Below are 14,755 nucleotides of genomic sequence, written 5' to 3' on the forward strand. Positions count from 1 at the left end.
TGGCCCCAAGACGATGATGTTACAAGCCAGCTTGGTGGTGGTATCTCTAGATAACGAAGGCAGATGGTAAATTTGGAGATGTAGCCACAATAAGGAAACCAAAAATACTCATGTTCTAACGGATAAGAAATTGTGATATAGCAGAAAAGGATATGAGGTACAGTTCTGGGGTCAGGAGGACAGTCAAACAATCCAAAGTTTGGTAATAGTGATGTACAGTAGCAGAGTTGTGTATGCATCATGGAAATGACAGACAGAGCAGTCCATAAACAGGTACTGTATATGGTTTAATGTGCTTCACCTATTCTATCTTCCATCGATCACCAGAGCAAGAGCTTGAGTCCACATGATCACGTTGAAGGGTATTTTGAATGAAGCAGCAGTAAAGTACACACCTTTCTGCTTCATTCAATATCTGTGGTGATAACAAAGTGTGGTGAGGTATATCGGGGAACTTGAGACCCCTGTGATCAGTAGAAGTCCCAAAAATGGCCTTCCCAGAAAATGTTCATTATCTGATATCTTGTGGATAGGTGCTAAATATACTTTGTGACATGATCAATTTAATGAGATTTCAATGCATAGCCAGATGTGATGCAGGATGGCTACCACTGAGATACAAGGATTTTACCGATTCTGTCTTTCTGACAAGAAAAAAAGTGCTGTGTGCAGGCTATTCATATAACCAATGACTCTAATGAATGAATCGAATTAAGTTCCATTGTAAATATGACTTCTACAAATGTTGAACCCTCCAGGGGACATACGTGATACCGCTACTGACCTCTGTACTCTACGACAAGGATCATTTCGCAAAAGCTGATGAGTTTTACCCAGATCACTTTCTGGATTCCAGTGGAAATTTTGTTAGAAAAGAAGCATTCATGCCCTTCTCAGCTGGTGAGTAGTCCTCTCAGATGTCTTCTGGTGAAATAATGAGTAGAGCTGAGAGTAGAGCTGAGAAAATGTTTCCACTGACAATCAATCAAATTGAGAGCAATAAAATCTTGTCAATATCTGAATATATTTTGGTTGCAGATATAGTGCAGTTGCGCTTTTTTTTACTGTTGATAAGTGTACAATAAGCATACAGTATTTTCCAGCATCACTGGCCGAGTATAATTTTGCCACAGATTGTGTCCAATTGTTGTTTTTTTCCAATATCACTGTGTGTGCATAAAAATGGGCAGGCAGCTGCCCCAAATAAGGGACAATTTTTTGGAATGTATTTTAAATTTTAAAAAGCATAATACATCTGACAGTGTAGTGTGTTATTAAACAAGCTTTTTTTTAACACCATCAACCGCATTTTTTACCCATAGCCATATGTATCAGTGTCACTCTGACATTACTAATGCTGTCTTTGCATTAAAGAGCTTGAAAGAGGAGAGACACAGAGATTTATTAACAAAAAAAAAACACATTAAAAGAGAGGGAAAAAAAGGGTCCTAGGAGAGCTCAGAGTCCTACACAAATTTTAAGGCTAATTGGAACAATTTCGATTGGGGGTGGATTTATTCAAGTTGTTAGAATCAGACTTGAAACTAATTTCAAGAAATTCGCTCATCTTTACTCTACTTTATAATTATGTCATACTCGCCTTAACAATCTCCAGTGCTCCTGGTCTGACACTTCCAGCTCTCCTGTCAGTCTCTGCTTCTTGGTCTCTATTAACACATGGGAAATGATTGTGCACCCAATCACTGACCACAGTGGGTACCCACCTTAGCTATGTGATTAACTGTGTGTTAAAAGAGACCTGGCAGAGATATGGGAAGATTGTGACGCATCAGAACAGAACTGAAAGGGTATCAGTATGGTGAGTATGACTTTATTATTCTGAGCCTTTTCTAACAAAAAAATAAAAATAATAATGCATCAAATAACCCCTTTTAATAATTCAAAGTATGTAATGATTGTAGGGGACAAGTGGAGCAAGTTCCCCTATCAGATACCTTAACTATTAGGCAAAAGGTGCAGAAGATTCCCAGTCCAGCCCATGAGTATTTGAAGCAAGATGGGGGTTGCCTGAGATAGGCATAATTAGGGATCATCTAAGGAAGCATATGGGCACATCTACTCTGGATCTGGCACTCTGAAGGGCATCTCTGGCAGGCACCGTAGGGGGCATCTGAGCAAGGAAAGGGTGTTTGTGCCCCTTTCCCATTTTTAATGGGGCTATGAAAATATTCATAATGGACTGGCCTGCTCATGTTGTAGCACAGGGTCCATCAATGTGTGAAAACAGCCTGAGATAGAAGTACTGTAGACAGTAGCCCACATCCACTAAGGGCATATAGACTTTGATGTAAACTGTACCAAAAGTTGCCACATTTTGGTGCATTTCTTTGTCTTTCTTGTGCAGCTACTTTTCCAAGGGACGTGGCCTAAGATGTAACTTTTCCCACCAAAATTGCACCACAATTCTGCTGTGTAACCAACCAATAGTTGGCATGAAGTTCAACAAAAGTGGATAGCCATGGCCCAAATTTCTAATCCAGTCTGAGCCACTGTGATAAATCTGATGCATGTCTGAGGTTACACCATCTACAGGATCTGCCCCAGTATCTTCTGATTTTCCTGTTAAAGAATACCGACTTGCTATTTTTTTTTTTTTATCTCATTGCTATAGGTAAAAGAAGTTGTGCTGGAGAGAGTTTGGCCAAAATGGAGTTGTTCCTGTTCTTTACAAGACTACTGCAGAACTTCACATTCCAGGCTCCTCCTGGGGCTGCACTAGACCTCACTGCTGCAGTTGGATTTACAGCTGGACCACTGCCTCATAAGATATGTGCTATACCCCGTGTATAACCTATGAGTGTCACTTGCATTGAATATTCAAATAATTGTCTACTGAGGTTTGTGATCAACATTTGCAAAGGTGACAGACTGTAGCCCACTATTTCTCCTACTTGTATCCTGAATAAATATTCATATGTATGTCTACAATCCACTAATTGTCCTTGTTTTTATGCATTTATATCCTCTTGAGAAGTCCTACATATGTTCTTCCTCCCATAACAACGGCAAAACGTATACTTACTTGTTGGTCAAGTTGGTCAAGAAGCATTTGAGGTGCACTTGCATGAATCTAGGATATGTCTATGTCCTCTGTGTCAATTTATTCCAATACAATGTCCCCCAAGCCAACATCCTCCACCTGAACAATCCAGATTATATTATAAAGGACTCCAATCAAAATCAACAGGATTTTTATTTGCAATTTTAAAACTACCACATTGCTAAGCTTAGAATACACAATGGTTCAAACAAAACTTGTAAGGTATGCTTTCGAAACCAGTGTCCTCCAAGGTAACTTCTTCAAAGCCCACGTCTTTCAAGCCAACATCATCCAGTTGAGCAATCCAGAGAGGAACATTGCAAGATCAATAAAATTGTGATTATAATATACTTTGTATAAAATGAACAACAAAAAAATGCAAAATGATGTACCTATAGGTCATTTGTGTGTAAAGGATATTTCAAGTGGGCTCAAAAGCTAAGCCTACTCATACGTGGCAGGTACCACCTGTGTAATACAGCTTATTCCCGGCTGCAATGACCAAGAGCTGAGATGACTCTGATCCTAATCATTTACCCCTCAGATGCCTTGGTTGCTCTGGTCAGAGCCCCCCAAGTAAAACTGCCGGGTTCCAATCAGTTACTATGGCAGCCTGGTCTTCGAGTCCTGTTAAAGAAAACTGTATGTTAAGCCATATGGCAGAGCTTTAAATCCTCATGGATTGCAATAGTAAAGTATTGCATTTTATGATATGAAGCAGACTAAAAATGACATTAAAAATACTCAAAAAAACTGAAAAAAAACTTAAATCCCTTTTCCCAAATTTACATATACAAATAAACAGACAATAAAAAGTAAACGTAATTAGTAATGCCATGTCTGAAAATTTCTAAACTATTAAAATGTAAACATACTTATCTTGATGATCAAAGTAATGGGAAAAAAAGGTAATTTGCTGGGTTTTCTTTCATCACTGTATAAAGTATGGAAAACCAGACAGCAACTAGGCATGGATGCCAGGATCAGGGAGCAGGTCCCTAATCCTCGCCCTAACTCCTAACTGTATGAGCGGACCTGGATGGTAGGACGGCTCATACCCAGGAAATCTAGGACTCTGAGTCGCCCTGATAATCCCTCAAATAGAGAAGGGGACTGAGACAACCTGTTCGTCCCAGACATGGATGAACAGGAGTCTCACTGGCCTAGCTGCCAGAGAAGGGACAGACAGTGCACCGCTACTAAATCGGCAGGAAAGAGCCAACAGACAACATTCACTTACCTGCCGCAACAATGTCAACCGGACCCCCATGCAAACAGGATGCATAGCGGCCCCCGGCAGAGCTGCACACTGACTAGTGGTTCCCCCTCTGGGGAAACCCTGAGACCCCCTTCCAGAGGTACACAACACAGGGGACATGTCTAGCAAACATGCTGGACTACAGACACCAACAGACCAGACATGTAACAACCCCACAAACAATCATGGAGGTCCACTCGGTGGTGAAGTGGTGCTATTCCACAGAGCGACTCACCAGTGCGTGCTGCAGCTGAAACTCCACTATTGCCTGCTGCTGCTCGCACAGTCTCTCCAGCATGTGCAAGGTGGAGTTCCACCTTGTGGGTATGTTGCATATAAGGCAGTGAGCAGGAAGGCTGAAGTTACGCTGCGGCGCAGATAGGTGAGCAGCAGCAGGGTGAGAACGCCGAAAGCGCGCACAGAAGGCCCGCACTCTCTGCAGCAGCTCTGACATATCGGGGTAATTTTTCAGGAACCTCTGCACCACCAAATTCAGCACATGCGCCAGGCAAGGGATGTACATCAAACCGGCTAGCCCCAGAGCTGCTACAAGATTTTGCCCGTTATCGCACACCACCAGGCCATGCTTGAGGCTCAGCAGCACCAACCACTTATCAGTCTGTTGTTTCATGCCCGTCCACAGCTCCTGCGCGGTGTGTTTTTTTCCCCCCAAACAGATGAGTTTCGAAACAGCCCACTGTCGTTTTCCCCTGGCTGTGCTGAAGTTGGTGGTGAAGGTGTTACGCTGACCGGATGAGGAGGCAGTAGAAGAGGAGGCAACAGGAGGCAACGAGAAATGTCCTGCAATCCTCGGTGGCGGTAGGAGATGCACCAAACTGCTATCTGCCTCAGGCCCAGCCGCCACTGCATTTACCCAGTGTGCAGTTAGGGAGATATAACATCCCTGCCCGTGCTTACTGGTCCACGTATTAGTAGTTATGTGCTCCTTGTCACAGATGTCGTTGCGCAGTGCACACCTGATTTTGTCCGCCACTTGGTTGTGCAGGGAAGGGATGGCTCGCCTGGAAAAGTAGTGGTGGCTGGGAACCACGTACTGTCGGACAGCCACCGCCATAAGGTTTTTAAAAGTCCCTGTCTCCACCAGACAGAATGACAGCATTTCAAGGGCCAGTTTTGAAATGCTGGCATTCGGGGCCAGGGATCGGTGGGGGGTGGGGTAGGGGGGGGAAACTTTCTCTTTCTCTCAAGTGTTTTGGGGATGGACAGCTGAACGCTTCCATGGGACAGTGTGGACATGCTGGGTGACGGTGTTGGAGGTTGTGGTGTTGCTGCCACATCCTCTGTTTGGCGTGCCACTGTCACTCCAGAGAAGGGAGGAAGAGGCTGAGACCGCAGAAGAAGAAGGAGCAAGAGGAGCCTGAGAACTTTTGTTGTTTTTAAGGTGTGTAAGCAAGAGGAGCCTGAGAACTTTTGTTGTTTTTAAGGTGTGTAATCCACTGCAGCTCGTGCTTTGCATTTAGATGCCTGGTCATGCAGGTGGTGCTCAGGTTTAGAAAATGTATGCCTCGCTTCAGGCTCTGATTGCACAGCGTGCAAACCACTTGTGTCTTGTCATCAGCACATTGTCTGAAGAACTGCCACGCCAGGGAACTCCTTGGAGCTGGCTTTGGTGTGCTCAGTCCCTGGCTGGGGTGGGCAGTAGCAGGCATACTAGCTAGGGGACGGCCACTCTGCTTTTGCACCCTGCTCCCTCTTTTCCTGTGTGGCTGGCGCTGTGTGACCACCACCTCTTCCTCCGAACCGAACTCTTCACTCGCATAACCTTGATTCATCATCATCCTCCACATCATCTTCCACCCACTCTTCACCCCTGCCCTCCTTGCCGGTCTGCACATGGCAGAAAGCCACAGCATTTGGCACCTGTGTTTCGTCATCATCATCAGAGACTTGCTGCGGTGGTCCTCCCATGTCCACATCCTGAAACATAAGTGATTGGGCATCAGTGCACTCAATCTCTTCCACTTCTGGGGCAGGGCTAGGTGGATGGCCCACACAAACACCGCCAGCAGCGTCATCAAAAAGCATAAGAGACTGCTGGATGACTTGGGGCTCAGACTGCTTGGCTGATATGCAAGGTGGTGAGGTGAAAGACAGATACCCATGGGCTGCAGGTGCCAACTCTGCGGTTCCAGCAGGGGACCGGGTGGGAGACAATGTGAAGGAACTGGAAGCACTGTCAGCTATCCAATCTGTTACCGCCTCTACTTGTTCTGGCCTCACCATTCGTACACCGGTATTCGGGCCTACAAAATGATGCTGAACGATCTGTCGCCTACGTGCACCTAAGGAAGGTTTTTCATTTGGGGGTGTAGCTGGCACAGATCGACCACGTCCTCTCCCTGCAACAGGAGCTCCACCAGCACCAGCAGCACCACGACCAGGGCCACATCCCATATTTGATGCTCTCCTCATTCTTTGAGGTCACCCACCGAACTAATAGATAGATTAACTATATTAATTTCCCTGTCACATATGCAGTGCACATGTATCTCACACCAAAAATGGGGATATGTTACCTGCCAAACTAACAGTCAGATTAACTATATCAATTTCCCTGTCACATATGCAGTGCACGTGTGTCTCACACCAAAAATGGGTACATGTCACCGGCCGAACTAACAGTCAGATTAACTATATTAATTTCCCTGTCACGTATAAAGTGCACGTGTATCTCACACCAAAAATGGGTATATGTCACCCACCGAATTTACAGACAGATTAACTATATTAATTTCCCTGTCATGTATGCAGTGCAGATGTACCTCACACCAAAAATGGGAATATGTCACCCACCGAACTAACACACGGATTAACTATATTAATTTCCCTATTACATATGCAGTGCTCGTGTTTCTCACACCAAAAATGGGTATATGTCACCGGCCGAACTAACAGTCAGATTAACTATATTAATTTCCCTGTCACGTATAAAGTGCATGTGTATTTCACACCAAAAATGGGAATATGTCACAAACTGAACTAACAGACGGATTAACTATATTAATTTCCCTGTCACGTATGCAGTGCATGTGTATCTCACACCAAAAATGGGTACCGTATTTTTTGCTTTATAAGACACACTTTTTTCCCCGAAAAGTGGGGGGGAGGGTTGTCCGTGCGTGTTATAAAACGAATACTAGTGAGCACTTCCATTATGGAATCGCTCACTAGTATGTATTAGGAACGGGGAGCGAAGCGCCGCAAGCGCAGGTAATACTTACCCTCACTGGTTTGCGTCGCGGCTCCTCTTCAGCTGTCGCGCTCCCATCTTCCCGGCCTGTGCTGCACAGTCCTGAACCTGTACAGCGTCAGGCCGTAGTGCGTGTACTATGACCTGACGCTGCACGCAGTCATGTGACAGTGCAGCACAGGCCAGGAAGATGGGAGCACGACAGCTGAAGAGGAGCTGCGGCCCAGGACAGGTAAGATGATTTTTTATTTTAGTCTGATGGGGGTACTGATGGGCTGATCTGAGGTCTGGGGGTACTGATGGGCTAATCTGAGGTCTGGGGGTACTGATGGGCTAATCTGAGGTCTGGGGGTACTGATGAGCTAATATGAGGTCTGATTGGGGGTACTGATGGGCTAATCTGGGGTCTTATGGGCTAATCTGAGGTCTGATGGGGGTCTGATGGGCTAATCTGAGGTCTGATGGAGTCTGATGGGCTAATCTGAGGCCTGATGGGGGTCTGATGGGCTAATCTGAGGTCTGATAAGGGTCTGATAGGCTAATCTGCGGTCTGATAAGGCTCTGAGTGGGCTGATATGAGGTCTGATGAAAAATATTATTTTCTTACTTTCCTACTCTAAAATCTGGGGTGCATCTTATCATCGGGTGCGTCTTATAAAGCGAAAAATACGGTATATGTCGCCAGCCGATGTCAGAACTATGGCATCCTGCCTTACGAATTTTGATAAACATATTTTCTTTTTTCTTAGCGTGATTAATCACTGATAAACTGGACTACTTTTGATTGAAAAATCTTCGATGACATAGAGAGGATTCGATTTATTTAATATCGATATATTCGATTAGGAAAAAATTTCCATGTTATAATGACTTTTTGTTTAATGAGGGGGAGGAACTTTCCTGATGACGTCAGTTCCTTTGTGTTTCATTTATGTATAAAAAGCCTGAAAGTAAGATGTTTATTTGCAGTCTGATGAAAGCACACTAGTGCTGAAACGCGTCACTATGCCATTATAATATGTGACCAATAAATCACCTTGATTTACATCTCTGCGAAGTGCCGGTCTTCTCTATTACTACGTTTGTTTGGACGCCATTCCACGGACACGTGCACCGCTAATTTCTTCAGGTAGTGCCGCCCTGCTTCTCACCAGAATTTATACGGCCTTCAGGAACGAGCACACCAGCATCATTCGAACATCAGATGAGTACCTTTGCTTATACAGAGGATGAGGCACGAGACATAGTGTCGAAAATTATTGCTCCCTCTGGTTTTTTGAAAATCCCTCCTACTGAGTTAAAGAGCAGGAGCCTGATTAAGGAGGCGGGACACCTTGTTTCACTTGAATTACATGCGGCAACATTGGCCGAATATCACCGCACTCAAAAGATACCACGGGGTCTGCGAGTCAATTTAAGACCAACTCTCTTTTGTGATAAAGTGGACTATTGCACCCGTTTTGCAAATATTCTTAACAAGTGTTCACTGGATCTCATAGTTCTAACACTTGAACATTTATCCATTTCTATCACTGAATGTAATGCTAATATTGCAGCCATAAAAGAACAGCTGAGAGATAATTTAAAGTCTGACGAATATACCACTCTACAAGAAAATTTGGAGAAACAATGTACCGAATTAAGGAGCAAGAACGAACAGACCAAGAGATCAAAATACCTGCGAGACACAGACGATTATACATCACATCGGGTCTACAGATGGCAGGAGGCTTCTGGTACTGCAACTCCTACGTCACGTCCAAGATTTCGTCAAACCGGTTCTATATCATCGGGGTCCGGCAGCGAAACTTCAGGTGGCTCTCGGGGGCCTTTTTTAGGCCAACGCCGTACAAGAAGACCAAAGTTAATACGCGGCGAGCCGGCCGTCATCATCGGCGAGGCGGACGCACTGAGGAAAACGCGGTCACAGATACGGGACAAAACTTAGTGTTAAATTTATCATCTAAGAGCCTCAGTCCTGCCCAGATGAACTTATTGAAAAAGGGCTTATCCTTCAGCCCGACCGGAAACTTTGAAACGTTCCCCTTGGATACGGACTTACATCTTTTTTTTCGTAATTTGCGTTTAAAAGCTCAATTTGGTGGCAATGCAGTTGATGTTCAATATAATGTGGAACAGGTGGATGATAGTTCTCTTACTAGTATGTTAACGGTTAAACAGTTTAACCTGAGAGTAAAAAGTAATTATACACCACCGAGAACTTATCATCCAGTTGAGACTTTTGTAAATTTTGTGAAAAATGATGTGGATAAATTGTTGCAACAGTGTAAATCGGGACAGCTGTATGTTCATCATAATTTTCATCATAATTTACCTGTGGAGGAGAAACATGCCCTTGATTATTTATTAAAGGAGAAATCCTTAATAATTAAACCTGCCGATAAGGGAAGGGGGGGGCATCGTTATCCTGGATAAAGAATATTATGTCAATGAAATTTTACAACAGCTACAGGATACTAGTACGTATAAAATACTAGACAATGATCCAGTTTACCGTATTAAAGAAATTTTACAGAGAGTGGTAGATAATGCTAAAGAGAATGGAGTAGTGGACGCCAAGTTGGGGGACTTTCTTATAAATCAACATCCGATTACCCCAGTATTTTATACCTTACCTAAAGTGCATAAGTCACTTGTTCATCCTCCAGGTCGCCCGATTGTGGCGTCCACAGACTCCATACTCTCAAATCCAGCTATTTTTCTTGAAAGGTTAATAACTCCTTTAACTAAACAAGCACCATCCTATATTCGTGATACTGGCCACTTTCTGTCCGAAATCAGCTCTCTCCAGGTGGATGAAGGCTGCATACTTGTCACTCTTGACGTATGCAGCCTCTATACATCTATTATACATGAAAAAGGAATCAATGCAGTCGCGGGTCTCCTAGGCACAAGTACATACAAAGAGTCAGAAAAAGAGTTTTTTCTAGAAGAAGATAGTTCTTGAGCAAAATTATTTTTTGTTTCAAGATTCCTTTAATCAGCAGTGCCGTGGGACCGCGATGGGGTCGAACGTCGCACCGCCATACGCAAATACGTATATGGCTTTTTTTGAGTGTCAATTTGTTTACTCAAGTCCTTTATATCATCAACATTGTCTATTTTGGCGTCGATTTAGCGACGATATTTTTTGCGTATGGCGAGGCGACGTTCGATCCCTTACGGAATTCACTGTGTATTTAAATTCCATCTGGGATGAGCTGAAATTCACCGAGCTGAATTTTGATAAAATTTCCTTTTTGGATACCTGGGTGATTAAGGACAAAGATGGTAGCATACAAACAGATTTATTTGTCAAACCAACCGATAGGAATAGTTTGCTGTCCTTCTCAAGTAGTCACCCAGTAACCATGAAGGAATCTATCCCATATTCACAATTTCAGAGAGTTAGACGGATTGTTAGTGACAAGGACACGTGTGAAATAAGATTAGATGATATGACTAATAAATTCAGAGAGCAAGGCTACCCGACCAAATTGCTGAAAAAACAGCGCAATAAAATTGAGAATATACAGTCAGATAAGATTAAGAAAGATACAAGGATCCCTCTAGTGATTAAATATCATCCCTGGTCCCAACGCTTGAGGGCCATTGTCAATCAACATTGGCATATATTGTCCAAATCTTATCCTCAGATAGGTGAGTTTCAGAGGCCACCTATGATATGTTACAAACGGGCAGAAAATATCAGGGACAGAATAGTCCGGGCAGATGTGGGAAGTAATAAAATAGAAAGAGGATAGAGCACTTTATCCTCACCTAGAAGGGGCACCTTTCCTTGTCTTAACTGCATAAATTGCTCTAGTGTTATCAAGGGTCCATGTTTCTCCCACCCACATTCAGGTGAAAGTATTCCAATAAGGGGCACGTTCACTTGCGATAGTAGATTTGTGGTTTACATTCTCAAATGTCCATGTGGATTACTATACGTGGGGGAAACCTCGATGAGAATGAAGGATCGACTAAGTAAGCACAAATCTACTATCCGCAAAGAGAATCTATTGCTTCCAATACCTTTTCATTTTCATGAAAAAAAACATAATATTTCGCAGCTAAGGTATCAGATTATTGAGGGGGTATCGCTACCTCGTCGAGGAGGTGACAGGAATAAATTATTATTAAAAAGAGAGGCTTACTGGATCCACCGTTTACAAACGATGGAACCCAGGGGTCTCAATCGTGATTATAATGTGTCTAGCTTCCTATAAGGCATATTTTCTTTTTTCTTAGCGTAATTAGTCACTGATAAACTGGACTACTTTCGATTGAAAAATCTTCGATGACATAGAGAGGATTCGATTTATTTAATATCGATATATTCGATTAGGAAAAAATTTCGATGTTATAATGACTTTTTGTTTAATGAGGGGGAGGAACTTTCCTGATGACGTCAGTTCCTTTGTGTTTCATTTATGTATAAAAAGCCTGAAAGTAAGATGTTTATTTGCAGTCTGATTAAAGCACACTAGTGCTGAAACGCGTCGCTATGCCATTATAATATGTGACCAATAAATCACCTTGATTTACATCTCTGCGAAGTGCTGGTCTTCTCTTGCACCGCTAATTTCTTCAGGTAGTGCCGCCCTGCTTCTCACCAGAGTCCCCTCGTCACAGTCACAGTCCTGGGGATAAATAGATGATGTGAGAGATCTCTGTACTCTCCCCTGATATATTTATACATAGTATTTAGATCTCCCCTCAGTCTTTTTTCTAAAGTGAATAACCCTAATGTTGATAATCTTTCAGGGTACTGTAGTTGCCCCATTCCAGTTATTACTTTAGTTGCCCTCCTCTGAACCGTCTCCAGCTCTGCTATGTCTGCCTTGTTCACAGGAGCCCAGTACTGTACACAATACTCCATGTGTGGTCGCGATATTTTGCGAATAATCGATTGAATATTCGTCTTATATTCATTGAAATCGAATATTCGTCATTATTCTATTTATCACGAATAATATGCGATTTAATTATTCGCGTATTGCGATTTTCTTTTAACTGTATAAGGCAACTTTCCTATTGGTTGGCTATTTAGAATATTTGTCTTTTTTTTCCCAATCTGTACAGTTGTTCGCATACTCCTCCCCGACAAGCGTCCCCGTCACCATGGGAACGCCTGTGGATTAGAAAATACCATCGGATCTGAGTTTTCCCTGAGATAGTGAAAACTCAGATCCGATGGTATATTCTAACCCACAGGCGTTTCCATGGTGACGGGAACGCTTGTTCGGGAGGAGTATGCGAACGACCGTACAGATTGAAAAAAAAAAAAGACGAATATTCTAAATAACGAATATTCGCTATATTGCTATATATTTGTTTTTTTTATTTTCGTCATATTCGTCATATTCTAAAACACGAAGTTATAGCAATATAGGGAATATTCGTGAAATACACATATAGACTGCAATTTAGCTAATATAGTGCTATAGTATTTTTTTTTAATAGTGTACATTTTTTGCAAATCTGAACTTCAGAAGAGACAAAAAAAAATTGACTATAAAAAAATACTATAGCACTATATGAGCTAAATTACAGTCTATATGTGTATTTTACCAATATTCGCTATATTGCTATATATTCTTGTTTTAGAATATTATGAATATTCTAAAAAACTAAGTTATAGCAATATAGCGAATATTGGTAAATTACACATATAAACTGTAATTTAGCTAATATAGTGCTATAGTATTTTTTTATAGTCAAATTTTTATAGTCTAATTTGCCCTATGCAAAGTTATAAACTTACTTTATTTCACTTGAAAGGGTTAACTTGCACTGTTTAATACTGTGTAACAGAATTTTATATGTTGTGATATATATCCTGTTTATTTGCACTGTATTTGTGAGGCTCAGTGGAAAGGGTTAATGAATACTGAGAGACTTGTGGGACTTTGAATGAGAAGCTGTTAATTTCCCACAGCTACCATAGGGTTTACAGAAGAGCATGTTTTGGAGGGGAAAAAGAACAGATTTGTTTACCACCAAAACTAGACAGACTGATTTTTTGAATGCCTGGTTTTAGCTCTGTTGTTATGTCTGGAAACTTGTTTTTGTCTGGAAAAACTGTTGTGTCATTGCCATTGACAATTATTGAAGCTCTATTGTAAGTCTATGCCAGACAGGAGTGGTAACTTTGTAATTGTTGTCTATCTAGAAATGGTATATAAGGAGAGCAGTCAGAAACGCTAGTGTTCTACAGTTAGGGAACAGTGCTCTGAAGAAAGGACCTACCCCACTACTGAGTAACAAGAAGAAGCCGCTGATACAGGGATACACTGCCAGAGACCCTGGATCACCAGCATTTGACCAGGGTACCAGCCTTCTGAAGAGAAGGAGAGGGACAGCTATCTCAGACCTTTCCTCAGCATCAAATTCTTCTTCTGCCAGGAAGGAGACTGTAGAAGCCAGCCCTATGCCTTGCCTGTTTTGTTTTGCACCTGAATTCCTCCAGCAAAGAAGCACACTGGTTACTGCAGACCCTGACTCTCTGGACTTATTTCCCATTGTGGTGCACCACACCTTATCAACCCTTCCGGAGAGCAGCAACATGTGGTGGCACCTCAACGGTGTTGGGGCCACTCCAAACCCGGCCGCTGAAGTTGTTCGAGGAGATAATTGTGGAACAAAAGATTTCTGCCACACCCTTCAGTACTGGAATTAGGGACTCCAAAGACTGGTTACTTAGCTTGTCCCAAGCCTCAGAACAGATCCTAGAGTCAGGGAAAAGTAAATAAGGTATTAGGCATGCTGGTAACATAGGGTAGGGCTTGGAGATTAAGGACAACTCAGCGTTGAGGGTATGAAAGCACAAAACAGTTCCTTTAGTAAGGCGGTTCGTAATACCACCTGCTGGCATTAAACTCCACAGGCCAACTGTGCTGTGTGTAAAGAGCGTAGCGTACCCAATATGTAATATAACAGGCCACATAATTAGCCCAGATCTCCAAGTCCACTTTCAATAGTGAAATGGGGCAATAGCTCCTCCATCGTTCTAAATCCTTACCCTCCTTGAGCAAAATAGTTATAACAGCTTCCAGGGCTTGCTTAGGTTGGGTGTGCCCTGGAAGTGCGTAGGGTGGGGGGCACAAAATTTTACGGGGCGCCAGCAGGGCTGCAACCCCAATTAGGCAAAGTGAGACGATTGACCCAGGCGGCGAGGCCCTGCTCACAAGTGGGGGGTGGCGCAGGGCACAGGGAGATGAGC

General features: G+C 42.8%; 1 protein-coding gene across 2 annotated transcripts in view; it reads left to right on the plus strand.

Annotated features, from left to right (window-relative positions):
• The window catches only part of LOC120997260 (cytochrome P450 2K6-like), a 116,742-nt gene extending 113,769 nt beyond the window's left edge, over positions 1–2,973 (plus strand). For both annotated transcript variants that reach the window (XM_040427273.1, XM_040427274.1), the window contains 2 exons: positions 759–900; positions 2,633–2,973. In XM_040427273.1, the coding sequence (XP_040283207.1) occupies positions 759–900; positions 2,633–2,811 (321 nt within the window). In that variant the 3' untranslated portion in view covers positions 2,812–2,973. The remainder of the gene's footprint in view (positions 1–758; positions 901–2,632) is intronic.
• The last annotated feature ends 11,782 nt before the right edge of the window (positions 2,974–14,755 follow it).

Source organism: Bufo bufo, chromosome 4 (assembly GCF_905171765.1).
Source record: "Bufo bufo chromosome 4, aBufBuf1.1, whole genome shotgun sequence".
Classification (NCBI taxonomy): domain Eukaryota; kingdom Metazoa; phylum Chordata; class Amphibia; order Anura; family Bufonidae; genus Bufo; species Bufo bufo.